This window comes from Amphiura filiformis, chromosome 8, assembly GCF_039555335.1.
Source record: "Amphiura filiformis chromosome 8, Afil_fr2py, whole genome shotgun sequence".
Taxonomy (NCBI): domain Eukaryota; kingdom Metazoa; phylum Echinodermata; class Ophiuroidea; order Amphilepidida; family Amphiuridae; genus Amphiura; species Amphiura filiformis.
In genome coordinates, this window is record NC_092635.1 from 19,764,165 (window position 1) to 19,782,810 (window position 18,646).

At 38.2% G+C, this 18,646-nt stretch overlaps 2 protein-coding genes across 2 annotated transcripts; one reads left to right on the forward strand and one right to left on the reverse strand.

Annotated features, from left to right (window-relative positions):
- Positions 1 to 388: 388 nt before the first annotated feature.
- Positions 389 to 14,456, reverse strand: LOC140158769 (HCLS1-associated protein X-1-like). The gene is made up of 6 exons (XM_072181982.1): positions 14,269 to 14,456; positions 10,443 to 10,678; positions 4,165 to 4,313; positions 3,526 to 3,598; positions 2,387 to 2,520; positions 389 to 1,741 (listed from the first exon to the last, which is right to left on the reverse strand). Exons 1-6 carry the CDS (start codon positions 14,337 to 14,339, stop codon positions 1,523 to 1,525), a joined length of 882 nt encoding a protein of 293 aa, XP_072038083.1. The 5' UTR covers positions 14,340 to 14,456; the 3' UTR covers positions 389 to 1,522.
- A 224-nt stretch (positions 14,457 to 14,680) lies between these two features.
- On the forward strand, positions 14,681 to 18,251 carry LOC140158771 (uncharacterized). The gene is made up of 4 exons (XM_072181983.1): positions 14,681 to 15,125; positions 16,179 to 16,386; positions 16,696 to 17,192; positions 17,712 to 18,251. The coding sequence occupies exons 3-4, from the start codon at positions 16,749 to 16,751 to the stop codon at positions 18,243 to 18,245; spliced, it is 978 nt and encodes a 325-aa protein (XP_072038084.1). The 5' UTR covers positions 14,681 to 15,125; positions 16,179 to 16,386; positions 16,696 to 16,748; the 3' UTR covers positions 18,246 to 18,251.
- The last annotated feature ends 395 nt before the right edge of the window (positions 18,252 to 18,646 follow it).

The following is an 18,646-nucleotide window of genomic DNA, read 5'->3' on the forward strand; positions in this document are numbered from 1 at the left end:
GGGGATGGTCAACTGTCTGTATGTAGACTCACACAACTGTCTGTATGCAGACCCACAAAAAGCCCATACACACCCCTACTTGTAAAGATATGCAAACAAGGATAACTTTTTTCCATCTTACCGAGGACCTTGCACACCTGAAGCTAGGCTCCAAACTGTAGGCCCACTTGACTTTTTACTATCCAACTATTGCCCACTTACAAACTAGCATGATACGTCCATTTAAATGGAAGCGAAATTTACTGTCAGGGGCCTGTTATAATGAATAGTGCCATGTTTTTAAGATGGGATATCAGTAGGATCTACTCATGTTATTTGTTGAGCTCAGCTTTTACATTGTGAACTAATTTCAGTAGGTAAGAAGAAAGTAGACAAGTCACAAAGAAAATTCAGGTTTTCATGTTAAACATTTTTATTTCACACACTCATTCTTGAAATACATGCATAAAGAACAAAATGGTGTTCACAGTGTGTGTGATCTATCTGTCAGGTATAATAAAGGCAGTGGTGTAGATTTCTTTTTGACATTCGGGTTGATTAAAATTTCTTGGGAAGTATAGTGAATGCAGCACCTTTTGTCACCAAAATATGTTTACGATAATTTTGGCATATTAAAGCTAAACTGGTGAAATATGAAGCAAAAGTGAAATTGTGTGAAGGGAACAAAAATTGGAATTTTATAAGCTAAAATTACCAAATATGGGGTTAATTTTCTCAGAAACCCATAAACAGGCATCAACATTGGGGGATGATTGTTTGAACCACTCCCCCACCCCATCAAAATATTGGATATGCTTCCCAAATCTAGGTGAATTTTTTAACCCAAGAAAGTAGCACACAAATGGAAAACATTGACAGATGCTTGAATATGATGGATTATAACAGAATTCCCATGGTGCATTGCAACAAATTGCATGATGGAAAGGAATGATAACCTGCTGTGTGTTCACATGGCTCATGGAGGACAAACAGTATACCTCCAGATTATTTCAACACACATCCAACAAACTTTACACTTTTAGTGTGTGTTTGTTTCCAATAATGTAAATATATGTGCCTTTGTCAATGGACTTCATCAGACTTGGCCTGCAGACACCACCCCCCCTTGCTGCTTGGCACCTCAACTATGTAGGGAGGATCAAGAAGTTGAGGTTTAGGAAGTCCAGATGGCTGAATCTCAAAATCAATTTGGGTGGCAATTGTCTCCTTGCATTGCACATTGCACAACAGTATATACTTTGGTTCATCTCAAGTCAGTATTGATGTCAATGCTTTTTGGTGGTTGCCCTGCAAGCATGCTGATAAACCACCATTGTATGCGACTTGTGCGTCACGCTCTGTGCTATTTGATACTGCAACCAGGCAGAGCACCCACATCACTACTGAACTTAACATGAACCAAAGTATAGCATAATTACAATCAGACAATCTGTGGTGTGCAATCATTTCCACTCTGACATTACAGATTCAAAGTCTTGTTTTATTCAAATAAATTCTTGTTCATATTATGTCAAGTCCACACTCATCGACTCCATGATCCAAAGAATTTATCAAACAAAGATTGTTCTTGTGACCCTCCATCATCAGGTGGATGATGCCTGGACCAAAGTGATGGAGGTTGATTTGGCCTAGGTTGAGTGGGGTTGATTAATACTGGTGTCTGGTTGTCATCTTGTGATGTTGTTACAGTCGTTGTTACATTGCCATCCGAGTCTTTCTCCGTACGCCTTTGTTCTATTGTCTGCAACAGGAATGAGAAGAAATGTGAAATCAGTTGGTAAGCTTTAAATGTATTTGGTGTTCTGCATGGACTAAAAATCATTATAAAGGGGATAGGCACTACTTATTGTGCCGGGAAGCAGAAATTTACTTCTACCAGCACCTGCATCTGTTGGCAAAGAAGCAGTGTTTTAACATGCTGTTTCTGAGATGCTCGATTTCCCATTGGGTGCTCATCACCAGCTTCCAGGATGCTTACTTGCCAGCAATTTCTTGTTTACACCAAATTTATTTACTGTTAATTCGCTGTCGTAGTGCACGTTAGTAACCATTGGTTACTGGTCTAAGCCTGAGCTTATACAACTGTTCCGAATTTTGATATACCATAGGCTTTGTGTTGTGATCATTTCGATCAGTGGTTCGAAACAAAGAAAGCGTGATCCAGTTGACCTAGCAACGGTCATAATCTAACGTGCACTACGACAGCGAATACATAGATGAGGCTCACTTAGTCAAATTTATTAGTACACATGTATGTTTTGGATGTCACATGTTTTTGTGGCATGCACACATCCTTAATGGCATTCCTAAGTTCTTCCCAGGTTGACCGTCCATGACTATTGACAAAAAATGCAATTTTCACTTATTTATTCCTTCCATTACTTACCCCATCAGGTTTCCTGATTGTCTGTATTGATATACTTTTTGAGAAACCTTTTGAGAAGAATCCAGGGTGTGGTTGCTGCTGTTTAGGCTTCAGTAACTCATCCAAGTTGCCATCTTTTACTTGCTCATCAAGATCTGTTCAATAGAAAACATCCGAGTATGTTAGATACAGCTCCAGGGTTTTGTTTCTGTTGATATGAGCTTTGTAAATAATCTGGGTGACATCTTAGGTAGCCACATCTTTAGCACACCATCTACAGTAAGCCAAATAATTAAGGTACCAGTTACGTTCACCCCCTGTATATCCTAAACAAAGGCAGATATGTCATAATTGGAACCAACAGCCAATAGCTGCATCTTTTAGCTCGAATTTAAGACCTCATTCTTTGAACTTGTTTAAGAAATAAAGACACAACGATCCAAAAACCCAAAGAAGATTCAAATTTAAAAGTTGCAGTTTGCCACATTGCATGTCCTATTGATTTGTACACAAAGTGTTCGCGAACAAGATAACTAGCGCCGTGCTCAGGGCATGCTTTCATTGATTAGCTTACGTTGATTAGAACACAAAAGTGCAACTTTTTATTTCATACCTTCATTAGGTTTTGGATCACAGTTTCTTGAATTCTTCAACAAAGAAGGTCTTAAATCAGACCTAAAGAGTACAGGCATCGGCTGCATGTTTTAATTTTGACACATTTGTATTTATTTAGGATATACAGGGGTGAACACAACTGCTACCTTAATTCTTTTGCTTTTGTAGTTATCATTATCAATTTTTATATTGTGTTTTGATTTCTACAACAGTCTGACTATGATGGCATTACTGCCTGGTGACAGTCTAAACAAATGAACATTTAACATGGTGAACATAGTGTAGTATTAAAAGCAACACAGGAATGGACCTTGTGATGAAAAATTGGGAATCTTGAGAGGTATGCAGGTAAATACAATTACAAAATGTTTACTTCTTTACTCTATAAACACTGCCATTTAACATGGGACACTTATGTTTAAAGGCTATGGGAAGGGATAGAGTACCTGTGTTACAGTAATGTAGAGCTAAGATCTCATGTAATCATATCTATAGATTACAAGTCATCACCCACACACACACACACACCCCACACCCACATTTACCTTTGTCTTCCTGAGATGCTGACGGTAATGATGGTATATTCCATTGCCAAGGAGACCTAAATGCATCCCCAAACTGAAACAAAAATACAACAGATTACAGATTGAAATTTGGTGACATATTTCAAGGATCCATACAAGCATTAACCCAAAATTATTTACTTTTTGTCAACTCACTGTGGAGAACACCGTATCAAATGTTTGTACTCATTTTAATGCATTTTTCATGCAATGTACAATTCTGAAATTTCTGAATTAAAAAAATATTGAAACTTGTCGTCTGCAGTTGACACCTGTGTGAAGAGAGATAATTATTGCAGGGCTGTCAACTCTCACGCATTGGCCGTGAGTCTCACGCATTGGGTCACTTTCTCACGCCAAGGTAGTATAATCTCACGCCTAGGAAGTAAATCTCACGCAAAAAGCTGGAAAATGAGTAAAATCTCACGCATCGTCATGTTTTGTTACTCCTACCCCCCCCCACCCCGCTTTTCACATTCTCGAGCACCGTGGCTCAAATTGGAGTTGGCTAAGCCCGGTACGCCTCTGTCTCACGCCAAGCAATTTCAATCAGTTGACAGCCCTGATTATTGCATATCCTAACAGCTAGCTCAGATACACCACAGCTCATATCTGACTTACCTTGACTGGACTCTCCTTATCCTGCTTAGATTCAGGTTGATGATCTTCTCTTCTTGTGGTGGATTCTTTCAGCTCATCTGGTTGTTTTAACATCTCATCTCTAGGGGATATCCTTCGTCTGTTTGGTGTGGTTTCAATGCTCGGTGGCTCTACATATCAGAACATGCAAAACGAACAAAAATATTTAATTTGTGGTATGATAATGCATTTCTCTTTTCAAAGTGACTGTGTATGTGATACTCAAAAGATATAGTAATGGATATTTAATCTGTTCATCTGGACTTACTATTTAAGCTGAGAATAGATATAATAGTGGTATGATTTTGCATTTCTCTTTGCACAGTGACTGTTTGTGAACATTTTATACATATAACTGTGTATTTGCATAACATTTATTTATTTAATGACATCTTTAATGAGGGTAAACCCTGATCAGTGCAAGCACTGCTTTCCACAGGGGCCCTCGATACAATAAAACATAAACAAATGATTTACAAGGAAATAAATGTAAAATACACTTAGAAAGTCATTGCACCAATAATACAAGATATAAAACAAATAAATATTATAAAATTACAAACTACATAATATATACAGAGTACTAGTATTAATACCATAAAATATTTAAAAGATTAAAACACATGAGACTATAAACAGGATAGACTAGTTAGGTTTGTAAAATGTGCTCCTTGAGCGACTTTTTAAAGTTAATAATATTGCTTATTTGTTTAAAATTGTCCGGGAGGTTATTCCATGCTGTTGTTCCAGAGTACCTGAAGGAACGCTACCAGTTTCAGTATGAACAGAAGAATGAAAAACATTTTATTTGCAACAAATCTAGTGTTGTATGAGTGAATGTTTATTTGTGAGTGAATGTTGTCCCTCAGGTACTCAGGAGCCACATTATTAATACATTTATACGTATAAGAATAATTCTAAAATAATCAACCCGCTGATTTACCTTCATCCAATTGAGTTGTTTGTACAAATCCTTCACATGTAAATCCCTAACTTTACACCCAAGAGTCAGTCTGGCTGCTCTGTTCTGTAAGACTTGAATCTGATTAATATATTTACTTGCGGCAGTTGACCAAATTGTACAACAGTAGTCGATGTGAGGCAAGATGATAGCATTACATAAAATATTACGAGTGTATTGATCAATATACCAACTATAACCTTTTTAAAACACCAAGTTTTTGTGATATTTTGCCAGCCATTTTTTCAATATGCTTATCCCATTTAAGTTGCGGGTCAAACCACATACCAAGATATTTAAACTCATTCACATTCTCAAGAGCTTCATTATTGATTTTTATTTCCAAGTCACCCATTTTTCTAGTTCTTTGGTGTATTCCAAAAGTCATAACCTTTGTTTTAGAGGCATTAAGTGTTAATTTGTTGGTGTTCATCCATTTAGAAATATGGTCTAGATCTTGGTTTAAACCATGCTCAAGATCTTGGTTTAAACCATGCTCAATTTCAGACTTATTGTTTGAACTAAACAAAACTGCAGTGTTGTCAGCATATGAGACAACCTTACTTTTGTTCATTGCGTTGGGAAGATCGTTTATGAATAACATAAAAAGAAGGTGCCCCAATATTGAGCCTTGAGGCACACTGACTGTTACTGGTTGCGGATCAGATTGCACACCATCAATTAGAGTTGTTTGCTCACGACCTTTCAAATAATTTGAAAACCATCCCAACTCAGTGTCTTTGATTCCACACCAGGACAGTTTGCGAAGAACAGTATGAGACACCGTATCGAATGCTTTTTTAAAATCTAAAAATACAGCCCCAGTAACTTCACCTCTATCCATGTTGTTAAAAATATAGTCAGTAACATCAGTTATTGCAGTAAGTGTAGAATGTTCGGGTCTGAAGCCAGATTGCGCAGTTGTTAAGAGCCCATTATGTTGAAGATATTCATACACTTGGGTGTGGACAGCACGCTCAAGAATTTTAGAGATGACAGGAAGGACCGAAATAGGTCTGTAATTGCTGCAATCTGACTTCTTCCCCGCTTTAAATATGGGTGAAACAATTGCCTTTTTCCACTCCTTGGGAATGGAGGTGGTGAGGATGGTAAGATTTAAAATGTAGGCAAGAGGTTTAGAGATCTTGTTGGCACCTGCTTTTAGAAGCCGGGAGCTAATGTCATCAATGCCGGTGGCTTTGCCTGATTGGAGTGAGGAAAGTTGTTTCAGAATGAAATCCTCATCAATTTCCTTAAATTTGAAAGGAACGGTGGAGTAATCAACAGATTTGCAAACATCATCACCATCTCCATTCTCAAAGTTTTGAGCAAGCTTATTACCAATTTCAGTAAAGAAAACATTAAAAGCATTAGCAACTGTTTTGGGATCATTAATATTTTTACCATTTACAACAACTTCATTAACACTTTCACAGGTCTTTGATGGAAGAATAGATTTAATTGTTTTCCATAACTTTTTACCATCATGTTTGCTCTGCTCAATTGTATCTGTGTAATACGATTTCTTAGCATTCTTGATAACATTATTAGTTTCATTTTTCTTATTACGATACACATCCCAGTCACTAGATTTACCACTTCTTTGAGCAATTCGTTTAGAAAAATCACGATCATTGGATAAAGACAAAATATCTTTGTTAAACCATGGTGGAAGGTTACCTTTAATACGAATTTCTACTTTTGGGGCATGTCTATCTGCCACCTGAATGAAATTATCTTTGAAGATAGACCAAGCCACTTCTGGATCTCTGCTTAAATACAAATTCCTCCAGTTAATTTTGTCCAGATCTTGTTTTTGGCAACTGAATTTCAGTCCACACACTTTCAATACTGTCACTTTCAAAATCAGGTTTATATACACTTTGGAGATCATTAGAAACATAGATTGCCACTCCACCACCTCTACGTGTTCTATCGTTACGGTAGATGGTATACCCATTAATAGCAATCTCATTACAATCTATTTTTGCAGAGAGTCTAGTTTCACTTAAACATAAAATGTCAATAGGTTTTTTGGCAAGTGCCATTCTAAGCATATCAATTTTGCAGTTCAATTCTCCAAGAACGGTCACAATGTTGAGGTGAGCAATTCGAAGACCTTTGGCTTGTTGAACACAATCTAGCCAGTCCGTAGCTTTGTTGGCATCGTAGCATGATGTTGGATCTAAATTTAGGTTAGGCTTAGGCAAGTCACAATTGAGGACCGATGTCCCTGCATCACATGTAGGCCTTATGTTAGAGTCAGAATTGTTCTTGTTTCGCTTTACGCAAATGGTTCTTCTTTCAAGTAGTTGGACGACTAGCATTAAGTTTAAGGTCTTTGATCTTCTGCCAATCATTAATAGGCAAGCGATAAGTTCCGATCAAGTTGAAAAGGGCTTCACGACTATAAGTAATTGTATGTTGCTTACTACCTGCAGAGGTTGGAGTGCCAGAATGTGTATTTACTGACTCACTATTGTCATTGAAAGGGCCGGGGTTGGGATTGATATCACCGGAAAGTAGAAGCCGGTAACGGAAAGTGGCGCTTGAGTTTGAGTTATAGGCAAGGTTTCTTCCAACAAACCGTTTCTCAGTCCATGACTGAGTAGTAGATTTCTTAACAGCACTGTTTATGATAAATGTAGTAAACTGATCACTTTGATATTCATTGATGAAACAACACAATAGCAAGGTACGAGGGGCGGTCAATAAGTTCGTAGAACAAGGTACTTGAAAGAGTACTAGCCAAATTCGTTCTATCTCACTCTTGAGCATGGTCACTAAAAACCTTAATGCACCCGTCGCAATTTTTCTTGAAACCTTTTATGTCAACAAAATGGAAGTCTTCTGATAGCTCCTTGAGCCACTCTTCAGTGAAGGCTCACCAGCTTTGATCACCAGCAAACCTGATATTATGAAGGTAGGACTTAAAATTCTAAAATAGGTTTCACTAACTGGAGGCCATGTCTGAACCACAATGTGGTTACTTTAGTTAACTGACCCCTCTGTCATGACTGGCAGCTTGACAAACTAAGAATAGCATACAGGACACAATCCGAGAACAGTCACATTCCTACCATCAACCTTCTTCACATGATGGCTTGCCTCAATTTTGCTATCAAACTTGTATAATATATGCCTATGATTGTACTTTCATTTGGCAAATGATCTGTCATCAAGACTCTCCCTGCATCTCAGAAACAGCGACGAAGGCCTTGCACTATGGTGACCGAGTGATGATCTTCTTAGGGGTGTGAAATCCAGGTGCTTCCACCAAATGCACTCGCAATTCCAGTGATTAATGTATGTCTTATCACCTTTAGCCACATATAGATTAAACTTGCCTCAGTCCTCATTCTAAGTGTATAGAAGGTGTGGACCTGAATATGTCAATTGGTATAAATTTTGTACATGAAGATTCTGGGACCCCATCTAGAAGACACCCTGGAATACCCAATGTTAATGGATTAATGTTGAAAACACATTCATCAGAGTTGTCATATGTTTTGGCTATCTCAACTTTCTTATTTGGCTCTTTATTCATTATCAATGCCACTGTACCAGCACGTATATCATTAGTGGTGACGTCAGCGAGTCTTTTGGACCTTAGATGATCTTCAAGGACGCTCATTCCATTCTTGAACTCTAAGAACTATTTCGTTGCTGTTGAATACCAAGGGCTTCATTACCATTTACAGCAACTGTACATTGTTAAATTTCATTTGTGTTTTCACCGCCGTCCGGAGAAATTTCCATAATGACCATGTATTCACTTCTGGTAGTACCTGTGAATTCATGGAGGTAGGCTTCCTCTGAAGAGTGTCCTGCCCACATACAGTGATGCAAAAATCTAATATCTTTGCAGTAATGTTTTGAAGGAACAAGCTTTCAAATGAGACCAAACTCAACACCATGCGACAAAGTAGCATACCGAGTTCTACGAACTTTTTGACCGCCCCTCGTAAGTTGAACAGGGAACATCTATTATTATCGGGAATTGCCTGTTACACATGATCGCACACAAGGTCGTAGGCAATTGGTCGGACCTCATCTGCTCAGAACATATTGACCCAGGTCAGCATACCGCCATATCCTTCCCGACATGCTTAGTAGCCAAGTCCGTAGAAGAGTGGATCCACACACTATGTACACAAATATACATTTGGCCACATTTTATTATACGATTAATACGAATTTATTAAACATGGTAACAAATATTCTCTAGCAAATCGGTTATAGATGGAACTGGGAGGCATATTATAAATTCGGGATATTAAATATCTTCCTGACCAGCCAGATCTGCGCATGGTCAAAGACGAGTATCAGACCGACGCAAACTGGCTTAGTCTCCACATCAGCCATTTTGGTTCCGCCCCTCCACAGGGAGCGTAACCTGTGTAGGAGTCTCGGTCGGACCTGGTCGGACCTCATCTCTCCCCATCGATTGTGCCCTATAATCTCCGACATTGCCCTTATGAAGTAACATCGCCCTGAGTTGAATCACTGCCATAATAGAGATGTCCGTGAGGAGGATTACTCTGGGCATGCATGGTCACCCAATATGATGAGCAATTCAAGGCTCTGTTGTATACATGTGTATAGCCTATACATGTATATTACTGTATATTATAGTCTCAAAGTTATACAAGAGTACATAAAAACGCTAAAAAACTCACAAATCCACTTGTAAATATCATATATAAAATGTCCAGTAGATGCTAGATGTTATAGTGAGCAACTGGTTCCAAAATTAGTTCAAAATTCCATTCAGAAACAGCACAGAAACAAAAAACAATGAGGTGTGAGAGCTGTTGTACTGCATGCTCAATCACTAGCTGTAAAAAAAACATTAGCCCTTGTACACACACATTACTTTTCCACACCACTACACAAAATTTATCTTTCCACCCCCCCCCCCACACACACCCCACACACAAAAGTTATATGGCAACATTTTTGAGCTACAAATGCAGACTGATGAATTAAAAAACTAAACTTTACAAAGATATGTGCCCTTAGGCATGATCAGAAAAGCCACACTTGTTTCAAATCAGTGTTTGAACTTTAAGTGCCTAAAAATCCACAAAAACACATGCACATGATGTGTATATTATTTGAGTCCCAATTGAATTACAATTCACCCACGCTGAGCCCTACCACAAATACAGCACATCCTTAGTGACCGCGCTGCCCAGAAAAAAAAAGTCTGAATGTATTTTCACTGTGAGATAATAGTTGATATCAGAATACATAAATTTCAAATAAAATGGGGCTATGAAGTAGACTAGTAACTTACCAGAGTGGAAATCTGATAATCCAAAGTTTTTAAACATCTCCTCAAAATGTCTGAACATTTGTTGAGTTTCTCTTTCTAGATCAGCAAATGGATCTGACTGATGACTACCCCGTCCAAAACCTCCTCTTCTTCCTGTCATACCATCATCATTGTCATTCTCATCATCATCATCATTTCCGTGGTGATCAAATCCTGGGCCAAAGAATCCAAATGGTTCATTTCCTCCTCTTGGAAATCTGAAATTCAAAAACATAAATTGTATGATCAATAAGATTTCACATCACCAAATACTTAGTTGTAGTAACTACAAATTTCTAACGTTTGAGCCGTGAGTTCCAATTATTGGAACTACCAAATACTAGTATTAGTAAAGGACAAAACTGAACAAGAGAAACAATCTGGTGTTGTGTATAGCATCCCTTGCAAAGACTGTGACTCCTTATACATTGGTGAATCTGGACGCAAGCTCGAAAAGAGGCTAACAGAACATAAATCCAAAGCGCCAGTTCTAAGTCAGCAATCAAGGAACATATTGACAGGAGCAAAGGGCACCAGATTGACTGGGAAAACGTGAAAGTGTTAGAGAGGGAGTCTAAGGACTTCCCTCGTAGGGTCTTGGAAGCCATCCATATCAGAACCAAAAGACCCAGACTGAACCGTGACAAAGGGTTAGATATCGACCCTGTTTGGGACAACCTCCTGACCCCCCGGAACCAAGGGGGCGCCACCACATCTTCAAGCTTGACGTCATCTACATCTATGACGTCATCGGAGGTGTTCCAACAACATCACTAGCAACAACATAACTTCAGAGCAATAACATCCGCTGAAGACGCCGGTTGACCCGGTGAAAGCGCCCGTGAGTGTACTAAAATTGAGTAGCGAGAAGTCTAAAATTGCTTCCTATTTACGCTTATGCACAAATCAATTAGGTCCCGGCCCCAGGGCCTGGCAATAGTGGGGTCCGAGCCGGACTTGGCCGGGATGTAACAGCTCAATGTGTCCCGCAGTGCAGGGACGTAGTGGGGAGTGTACGGGATGTAATGCCTCTCAAACAGGCCGGGATCTACCCGGGAGTGTACCCGGGCGTAATAGAAGAGTACTCACAACTGTGCCGGTCGTATGCTGGGAAACACTCATGGGGACTTCAACATGGTGCCCGGGGCTAGGGGCGGGACTTGGCTGGGGATGTACCCTGGGATGTACACAGAAATAGTGCCCCACCCTGCGGGACTAAGCCGGGACTGTACATGTTTGTAACAGTTTCTAAAATTACATCCCCGGGTAGGTTCCCGCTATCCCCGGCCCCCGGGGGGCCGGGACTACAATTGATTTGTGCATTACCGCTATGTATGAATATACATCATTATACTAGTATATGGTTGTGCAGTGTGCACCCTTAATTTCAATTCCTAAAGTAAGCATTATAAAAATGGGCAGAAATTTGCATAATTTTTTGGGTAAATTGGAATTGGCCATGACTCATGATTAGTAATTGTAAATCCTGCAAGTGTACCACAGATGGGAGAGATCAAGTAATTTCTAATGATTTTAAGCAGCCTTTGTCTTCTATTTTATATACAGAAACACTGGCATCATTTTGCATATAAATTTGGTAATTCCTGGACATCGTAGGCTCGTAGCTTTCGAGGGCATATCCTAAAAATAACGATGGTCAACCTGTTTTGTCCCCACCCAGAGGGCAAGGGCTGACTTCAACCATCATAGCTGTCGCTAAGAGCTGAGTCGCTCCTGTGAAGAAGAAAATGATGTAACAAGGCAAATTTAGCACATATCTCTATGGGACTTTCATTTGGTGTAAAATCAATCAGATCATAATAGATCACAGTGGCCTGGTATCCACCTCAGTCAGACACCCCCTGCATCACACAAGCATGACCTGATGGCAGCTAAGCTTTGTGGCCATTTTAAAGTACCGTACTGATGCGAGTATATTTAGTCCCACCCCTAAATTTTCTAACAATTTCAAAATTGAAAAAAAAATTTTAATTTTTTTAAAGTTATTATTGTTTCGGCTTTGAGTGTCCCTGGACCTAGACCTATTAATGCTAGGATCATTCATGGTTAATTTTTAAAAAAAATTGAATTTTGCACGGTGTTTTGTGTTTTTGATATGAAAATTGATACTTTGTTTTCATGTCATACTCTATTAATGATATAAAAATGCATTCAAATTCAATGCATTTTGATATCATTAATAGAGTAAGACATGAAAACAAAGTATCAATTTTCATATTAAAAACACAAAACACCATGCAAAATTCAAAAAAATTTTTGATTTAAAAAAAAAATTTTTAGGTCAACCATGAATGATCCTAGCATTTAGGTCTAAGTCCAGGGACACTACAAAACCGAAAAAATAAAAAAATTCGATGCTAGAGTAATGAAAAAGTTTTGAATTTGATATGCCACTTTTCAGTTTTAAAAATGCACTAGCTACTCAAAAGGGCATATCGTGATCCACAGCCTCATCCCCCCACTTTTCTCAAAAAAAGTTGAGATTTTTATCACTGGAAACCTCTGGCTACATAATGTTTATGTACTAAATATTTCTTGCAGATTAATTCGTTTAGCAAATATATCGAGAAATTTTAATTTCGTTCTGGTGCACCAGAACGAAATTACAACGCATTGTCTATGCCTATGGAGCAGTGTAATACATCATGCATAACTCGCGAACGCAAAATCGGAATCAACTTAAATTTTGGGAATAGGTTTTTTTCGTGGATATCTAATGAAAAATGACATAAATAGAGGATGCTAGGATCATGAAATACTCCTTTAACTGAGCAATGAAAATGCATGCCTTTAATTTCTTAAAAAGAAATATGTTAAAATCTGGCCTTGTTACACTCAGGAAATTAATGTTTAAGTTTAATAATTTGCTTTGAGATACAAAAATCCAAACTTTAAATCGCTTTTTTAGTTTTTGCCAAACCGTGTTTTTTTTTTCACCTGCGGCAAAAACCTGCGAACCCTGGACGTCACTGTGCACTGGTCTCTACAATGTAATTTATCGGAAGAATTCAAAACACTGCGATGATAATGGTCACAAATCTCAAAATCTGGTCATTTTACATCCTCAAAATGTGCTCAAACTTACAAAAATAGACCATATAAAGGCAAATAATGTTTTGTAATAAAATTCATATATTATATCTTCATCATGAGTTCATGTGACGTGAGGAACGGTAGGAAGTGGTATTTATGTGAAAATTTTTTTTGTGTGTACCCTAAGGTAGACATCTCAGACCTGCGTGCGGAAAATAGACACTGACAGGTTTAAAACCAAACTTGTTAGCTACACGTTGGACTTTTGCTTGCATTGCAATGCATTCATTGGCAATGTCGGCATTGAAGTATGTCTGGTTCCAGACACAGACTTTAAGGTACATATTTCGAGGTGCATAACAAACACTAAATTGGTGTCATAACAAACACCAAATTGGTGTCGTATGACCTTTCACATGCATGCATTCTTTTGTTGAAAGTGACATCATAGACTCTGGTGACATGGTCTTTCAATTCGTGCAGAGTGTCCTTGGCAGACTTGACTATGCTTCAGTGGTCATGAAAGGATTCAAAAGATAACCTCTGCCCCAATAATCCCAAGCTATTGTCTGAAACTGCACCTCGGAAGATGTATGGTAACAACTCAGTCCTCAAATGATAGTCATATAACGACCAAAAGATAAATGACTGACTATCATTGAGGACTGAGTTCCGCAGTATTGCAGCATTGAAGTTGACTTGTTTGAAGTTGCAAAAATTTGCATTAAAAATTGCACTTTTTACGGCAACTTACTCTTCGTCGTTTCCATTTGGAGGTGTTCTGCGAAATCCAAAGAAAGAGCGGAAAATGTCATTTAAGTCCATGTTTCGAAAACTGGAAAATAAAGGCTAAAAGTAACAGTTTCTTTTCCCAACAGGTAAGCTTACGGAATATCCATCGCTGAAACGCTGATGCAACATCAGCGGGGAAGTCCTTTGACCTTTGAACCGTTCTCTTTACGTCATCAAAATTAATACTGCGCAGACGCAACTACGTCATGCGTCTATTTTTAGAAGTTTCCGGAAGAATCTGGGATCCCCTTGTGTTTGTAAACAATGATGAAATAGTGCCCACTATTTCGTGTGTGTGTGTGAATCGAATGCACACGTGAAAATATATATCTAAAGTACACGTTGCTTTTTGGGATTGGATGAGAAGTAAGTTATCATGACGTGTTCTTAGATGTTGAAAAATACATAAAGAAAACTCTCATTGTATTTTTAACCACATCATCAATATTATTTCAAGACGGAGATCAACCTGAATATTAGAGCTTTTTAGAATTGCCTTCGACATTTAGCAAGACTCATGTTCTACTCTCAGCAGATGCAATTAAGACATTTATTTGAAGAGAACCATCTCAATCCAAAAACCCTGAAAAAGAAGAGAGGGACAATTAACAGATAGTGTCACACACTAACATAGTAGCTGAGTGTACAGCTTCATCTCAGATCAGTACTCGTCGGAAAGAAGAACAAAGCTCCATCCAAGATGACTACATTACTACCGAAAGTAACGTTGGTTTTGCTGCTTGGTGCAGCTGCCCTGCATCAAGGGGATGGTGCAGTGCTTTCATGGAAACCTGCGTTGAAGAGATGGCCATTGCTTGAGTAAGTTAATGCTCATTTTAGTTTTACTTTTTGTTAAGTTGTTATAATTATGTCCTTTATGGATTTGTTTTATTCCGGAGCATCATCGGCAAATGATCTTACTACTATTGTTTATATTTAAAAAAAACTCTATCATGATTGATAATTTCTTCAAAAAAATGATGTTGCAACGAATCCGTTGCAACATTATTATCCACTAAATAATCAATATGCAGAACCTTTGAAGACTCATCTTTTTCAATATTTAATTTCAATGATGTTCAATGTTTTTACCTTTTTGAAGGTTAAAGGAGTATTTCGTGATCCTAGCATCCTCTTTTTATGACATTTTCAGTACATATCCACGAAAGAAGCATATTCCCAAAATTTCAGTTGATTCCGATATTGCGTTTGCGAGTTATGCATGATTATGTGTATGTACTGCTCCATAGACAATACGTTGTAATTTCGTTCTGGTGCACCAGAACGAAATTCAAATTTCACGATATCTTTGCTAAACGAATTAATCTGCAAGAAATATTTTGTACATAAACATTATGTAGCCAGAGGTATCCAGTGATATAAAAATCTCAACTTTTTTTGAGAAAAGTGGGGGGATGAGGCTGTGGATCACGAAATGCCCCTTTAACATGTCTTAACTTTTTTAAAGTGTTTGTAAAGATATCAATTTTTAAACGATTATTATGTGGGATGTGTGAAGTGGGGTCGGGTGTAGGGGTGTGTGTGTGGGGGGTGGTAATTAGAGCTGGTGGGTGTATGGCACACATGGGGAGAACAAGATATAGCTAAAACAGGTGAATCGCCCAAAATTTTGCCGGGGACATTCACTTTTATCGTCTGAGCTGTTTGCACAATGACCCACTTCAGAAGGTTATTTTTTATGACACAGATATCAAAATTATTTTCAAATTATGCCCCATCGAAAAGTCCAATCAAATATAAAGAAGCGTGTTTTGCTTGGAAGTCGGCCTATATGTTAAGCTCAAAGCAAATTAATCCAAATAAATAAAAGTATTGTAACCAATATAAAAATTCAATCTTGTCATTTTGCAGTTTTGGTCATCCATTTGGTCGTTCTCTGCAAGGTCCATCCTCGCTAAGTGTTAATCTCTGGGATGATTTTGACGATATTTGGCCTACAGTTACGCAGGGGTTGGCGAGAACGCATCCAATCAGTGCATTACAGGTACCGCATCATCATCAGCGGTCGTGTCAAGGTGGCTGGGTAAAATATGATGAGGAAAGTGATGTTGAAAATCAGGTAAGCAGAGTATAATCCTAGTCGACCCCAATATTCTCAAAACTACTGAGTACTGAATAGAAGTGGATGTTTTAGTATAAAAGAAAATTGCTGACATCATACTGACATTTTATAACGAAACACTACTCTCCTCTTGCGAGTAGACGGATTGTCAAATCATGAGACGAACCAGAGGGGAAAAACAGAGGAACATGACATTTTAGATTGCAATATAATAAGTTATATTATTATTTATTTGCTTTTTGGCAAATTGGGTATACTTATAACATGACTGTGAATCATATCTGATTGTTTTCTCTGTCTATACAGTTCAACACCGAAGAGCGTCAGTTGCAGCAAAGAGAAGATCAATTACGTAGAGAATGGAAAGATTTACAAGACAGAAAGGAAGGCCACAAAAGGAACGAAGAAAACGAAAATACAAGGAAGAACAGCAACGAATCTTGAAAGAAGAACAGTTGCAACGTGAAAGATTACAGCAGCAATTGGAACAGGAAGAACGACGACGACAACGACAGCAGGAGGCGAAGAGAGTTGAAAGGCAAAGAGAGGAACTCAGACACAAGAAGGAAGAACAAGAACGGATTAGACGTCAAGAAGAAATGATACGAGCTAGGGAAGAGAGGAAACAACTTGAAGAGCAACAACAATTGGAGAGACAAAGGCAGGAGAGAATGAGAAGAGATGAGATGGAAAGACAACGTCTGGCAGAAGAAAGAGAACTCAAAAGGCGTCAGCAACAGGAGGCAGCAGAACGTCAAAGACAAAGAGAGTTAGAGGAGAGGAAAAAGCAACAAAGGCAAAGGGTAAGTAGTAAGCTAATTAGTAGAACGAAAATTTTCTTCGCTGGGGATCAAACCAGGGACCTCCTGCACCAGAGTAGACCTTAACCGCGCTGCTCTCTCAAAGACTGGACACACGCCACTCTTTCCCGGGTTGTTTCTTAAACTGTTTCTGAGGTCTGTCGTCAGGGAGAGGAGGCAAAGATAAACAAATCTGGTGTGACCGTGTGCATCATTTTACTCATCGGTCGTAACTGACCTGCTTCAAAGTCGAAAGAAGATTACAGTGCAGTGCAATATTGGCCGGGGATTGGTCGAATTTCTGCCCAGTATAGATCGAGCTGCCTACCCAGTAAATGGTGCTAGTTTGGGCTCCCCCACCGCCTAATATGTACGCTATATATAACGAAATTGTCTTGGGGTATTGACGATAAACATAAACAAAACCTTGAATTGGTTGTTCTTATGAAACACAACGTTTATAAAATACAGAAGAATTTTATTCCCGTATTATGTTTTTACTTGTTGTTTTTTTAATTACAGGAATCTTTCCGTGAAGAAAATATCAGACACAAATCAAGAAATTTACCTAAATCAGACATTGGCAAATTGACGATCCCCGAAGGCTACAACTTGGAAGACATCACAGTAGAAATTGTTGGAAACCAAGCATTTGTTAAAGGACATCATGTGTGCGGTTGTGACGAAAAATGCTATGATAGGGAATTTGAACGGCGAATTCCTTTACCAACAAATGTGGATACCAGAACCATAAATGCCTCTTTATATCCAGGTGGAACACTGACATTGCAAGGAGTGAAATACAAGCAAGTTATTCAACCTGTTGACACACAAGTTACAGTGGAAGGTGTAGGGTTATCTCAAAGAACTGCTTCTTCTGATGACTCTTGTAAAAAGTTGAACAACTTGAAGCTCAAACCATCTGGATTTAAGTTAAAGAAGATGAATGCAAGAACTGGAGAGGTATTTGATGATATCCAGGTTTTAGAAGATAGTTATCCCAAGTTTGAAAGTGAAATTGACGATGATGGACTAACTATTGAAGTTGTAGACTAGTGTATTTAGAGATAAACAAAGTACAGTTACAGTTATAACTTATTTTTATAGTATTTTTTACAGACAATTTAATTAATAGACACCAGTTCTATGGTTCATAGTAGTCTCAGGTTCATCAGTAGTTGTTGTTACTTCAACTCTCTTGTGCTCCAACATCAAGTTACTCATATTTCTATATTTATTTTCACTTTGGACGCCAATAGAAATAAGACTCCTTTTGGAGGTTTTCTTTGGGAATCCAAGATTTTTAATTCAACATTCTCCTCTATATTTGTATATTTTCTTTGTCATTTTGTATGTTGAATTTGAATCGAAAAAAATTTGATTAATCAATCAGTCCTATACCCAGCCAATATCAACAATATTTTTCAAACTATACTTATGATTAATATATTTATTTG

Excerpts from the sequence above, each read along its gene's own strand:
- LOC140158769 (XM_072181982.1), bottom strand. The coding sequence starts at position 14,339 with ATGGACTTAAATGACATTTTCCGCTCTTTCTTTGGATTTCGCAGAACA. Across the intron at positions 4,314-10,442 it reads ATTATCAGATTTCCACTCTG|AGCCACCGAGCATTGAAACC; the intron begins GTAAGTTACTAG and ends TCTGATATGTAG. Across the intron at positions 3,599-4,164 it reads ATAAGGAGAGTCCAGTCAAG|TTTGGGGATGCATTTAGGTC; the intron begins GTAAGTCAGATA and ends TTTTTGTTTCAG.
- LOC140158771 (XM_072181983.1), top strand. The coding sequence starts at position 16,749 with ATGGAAAGATTTACAAGACAGAAAGGAAGGCCACAAAAGGAACGAAGA. Across the intron at positions 17,193-17,711 it reads AAAAGCAACAAAGGCAAAGG|GAATCTTTCCGTGAAGAAAA; the intron begins GTAAGTAGTAAG and ends TTTTAATTACAG.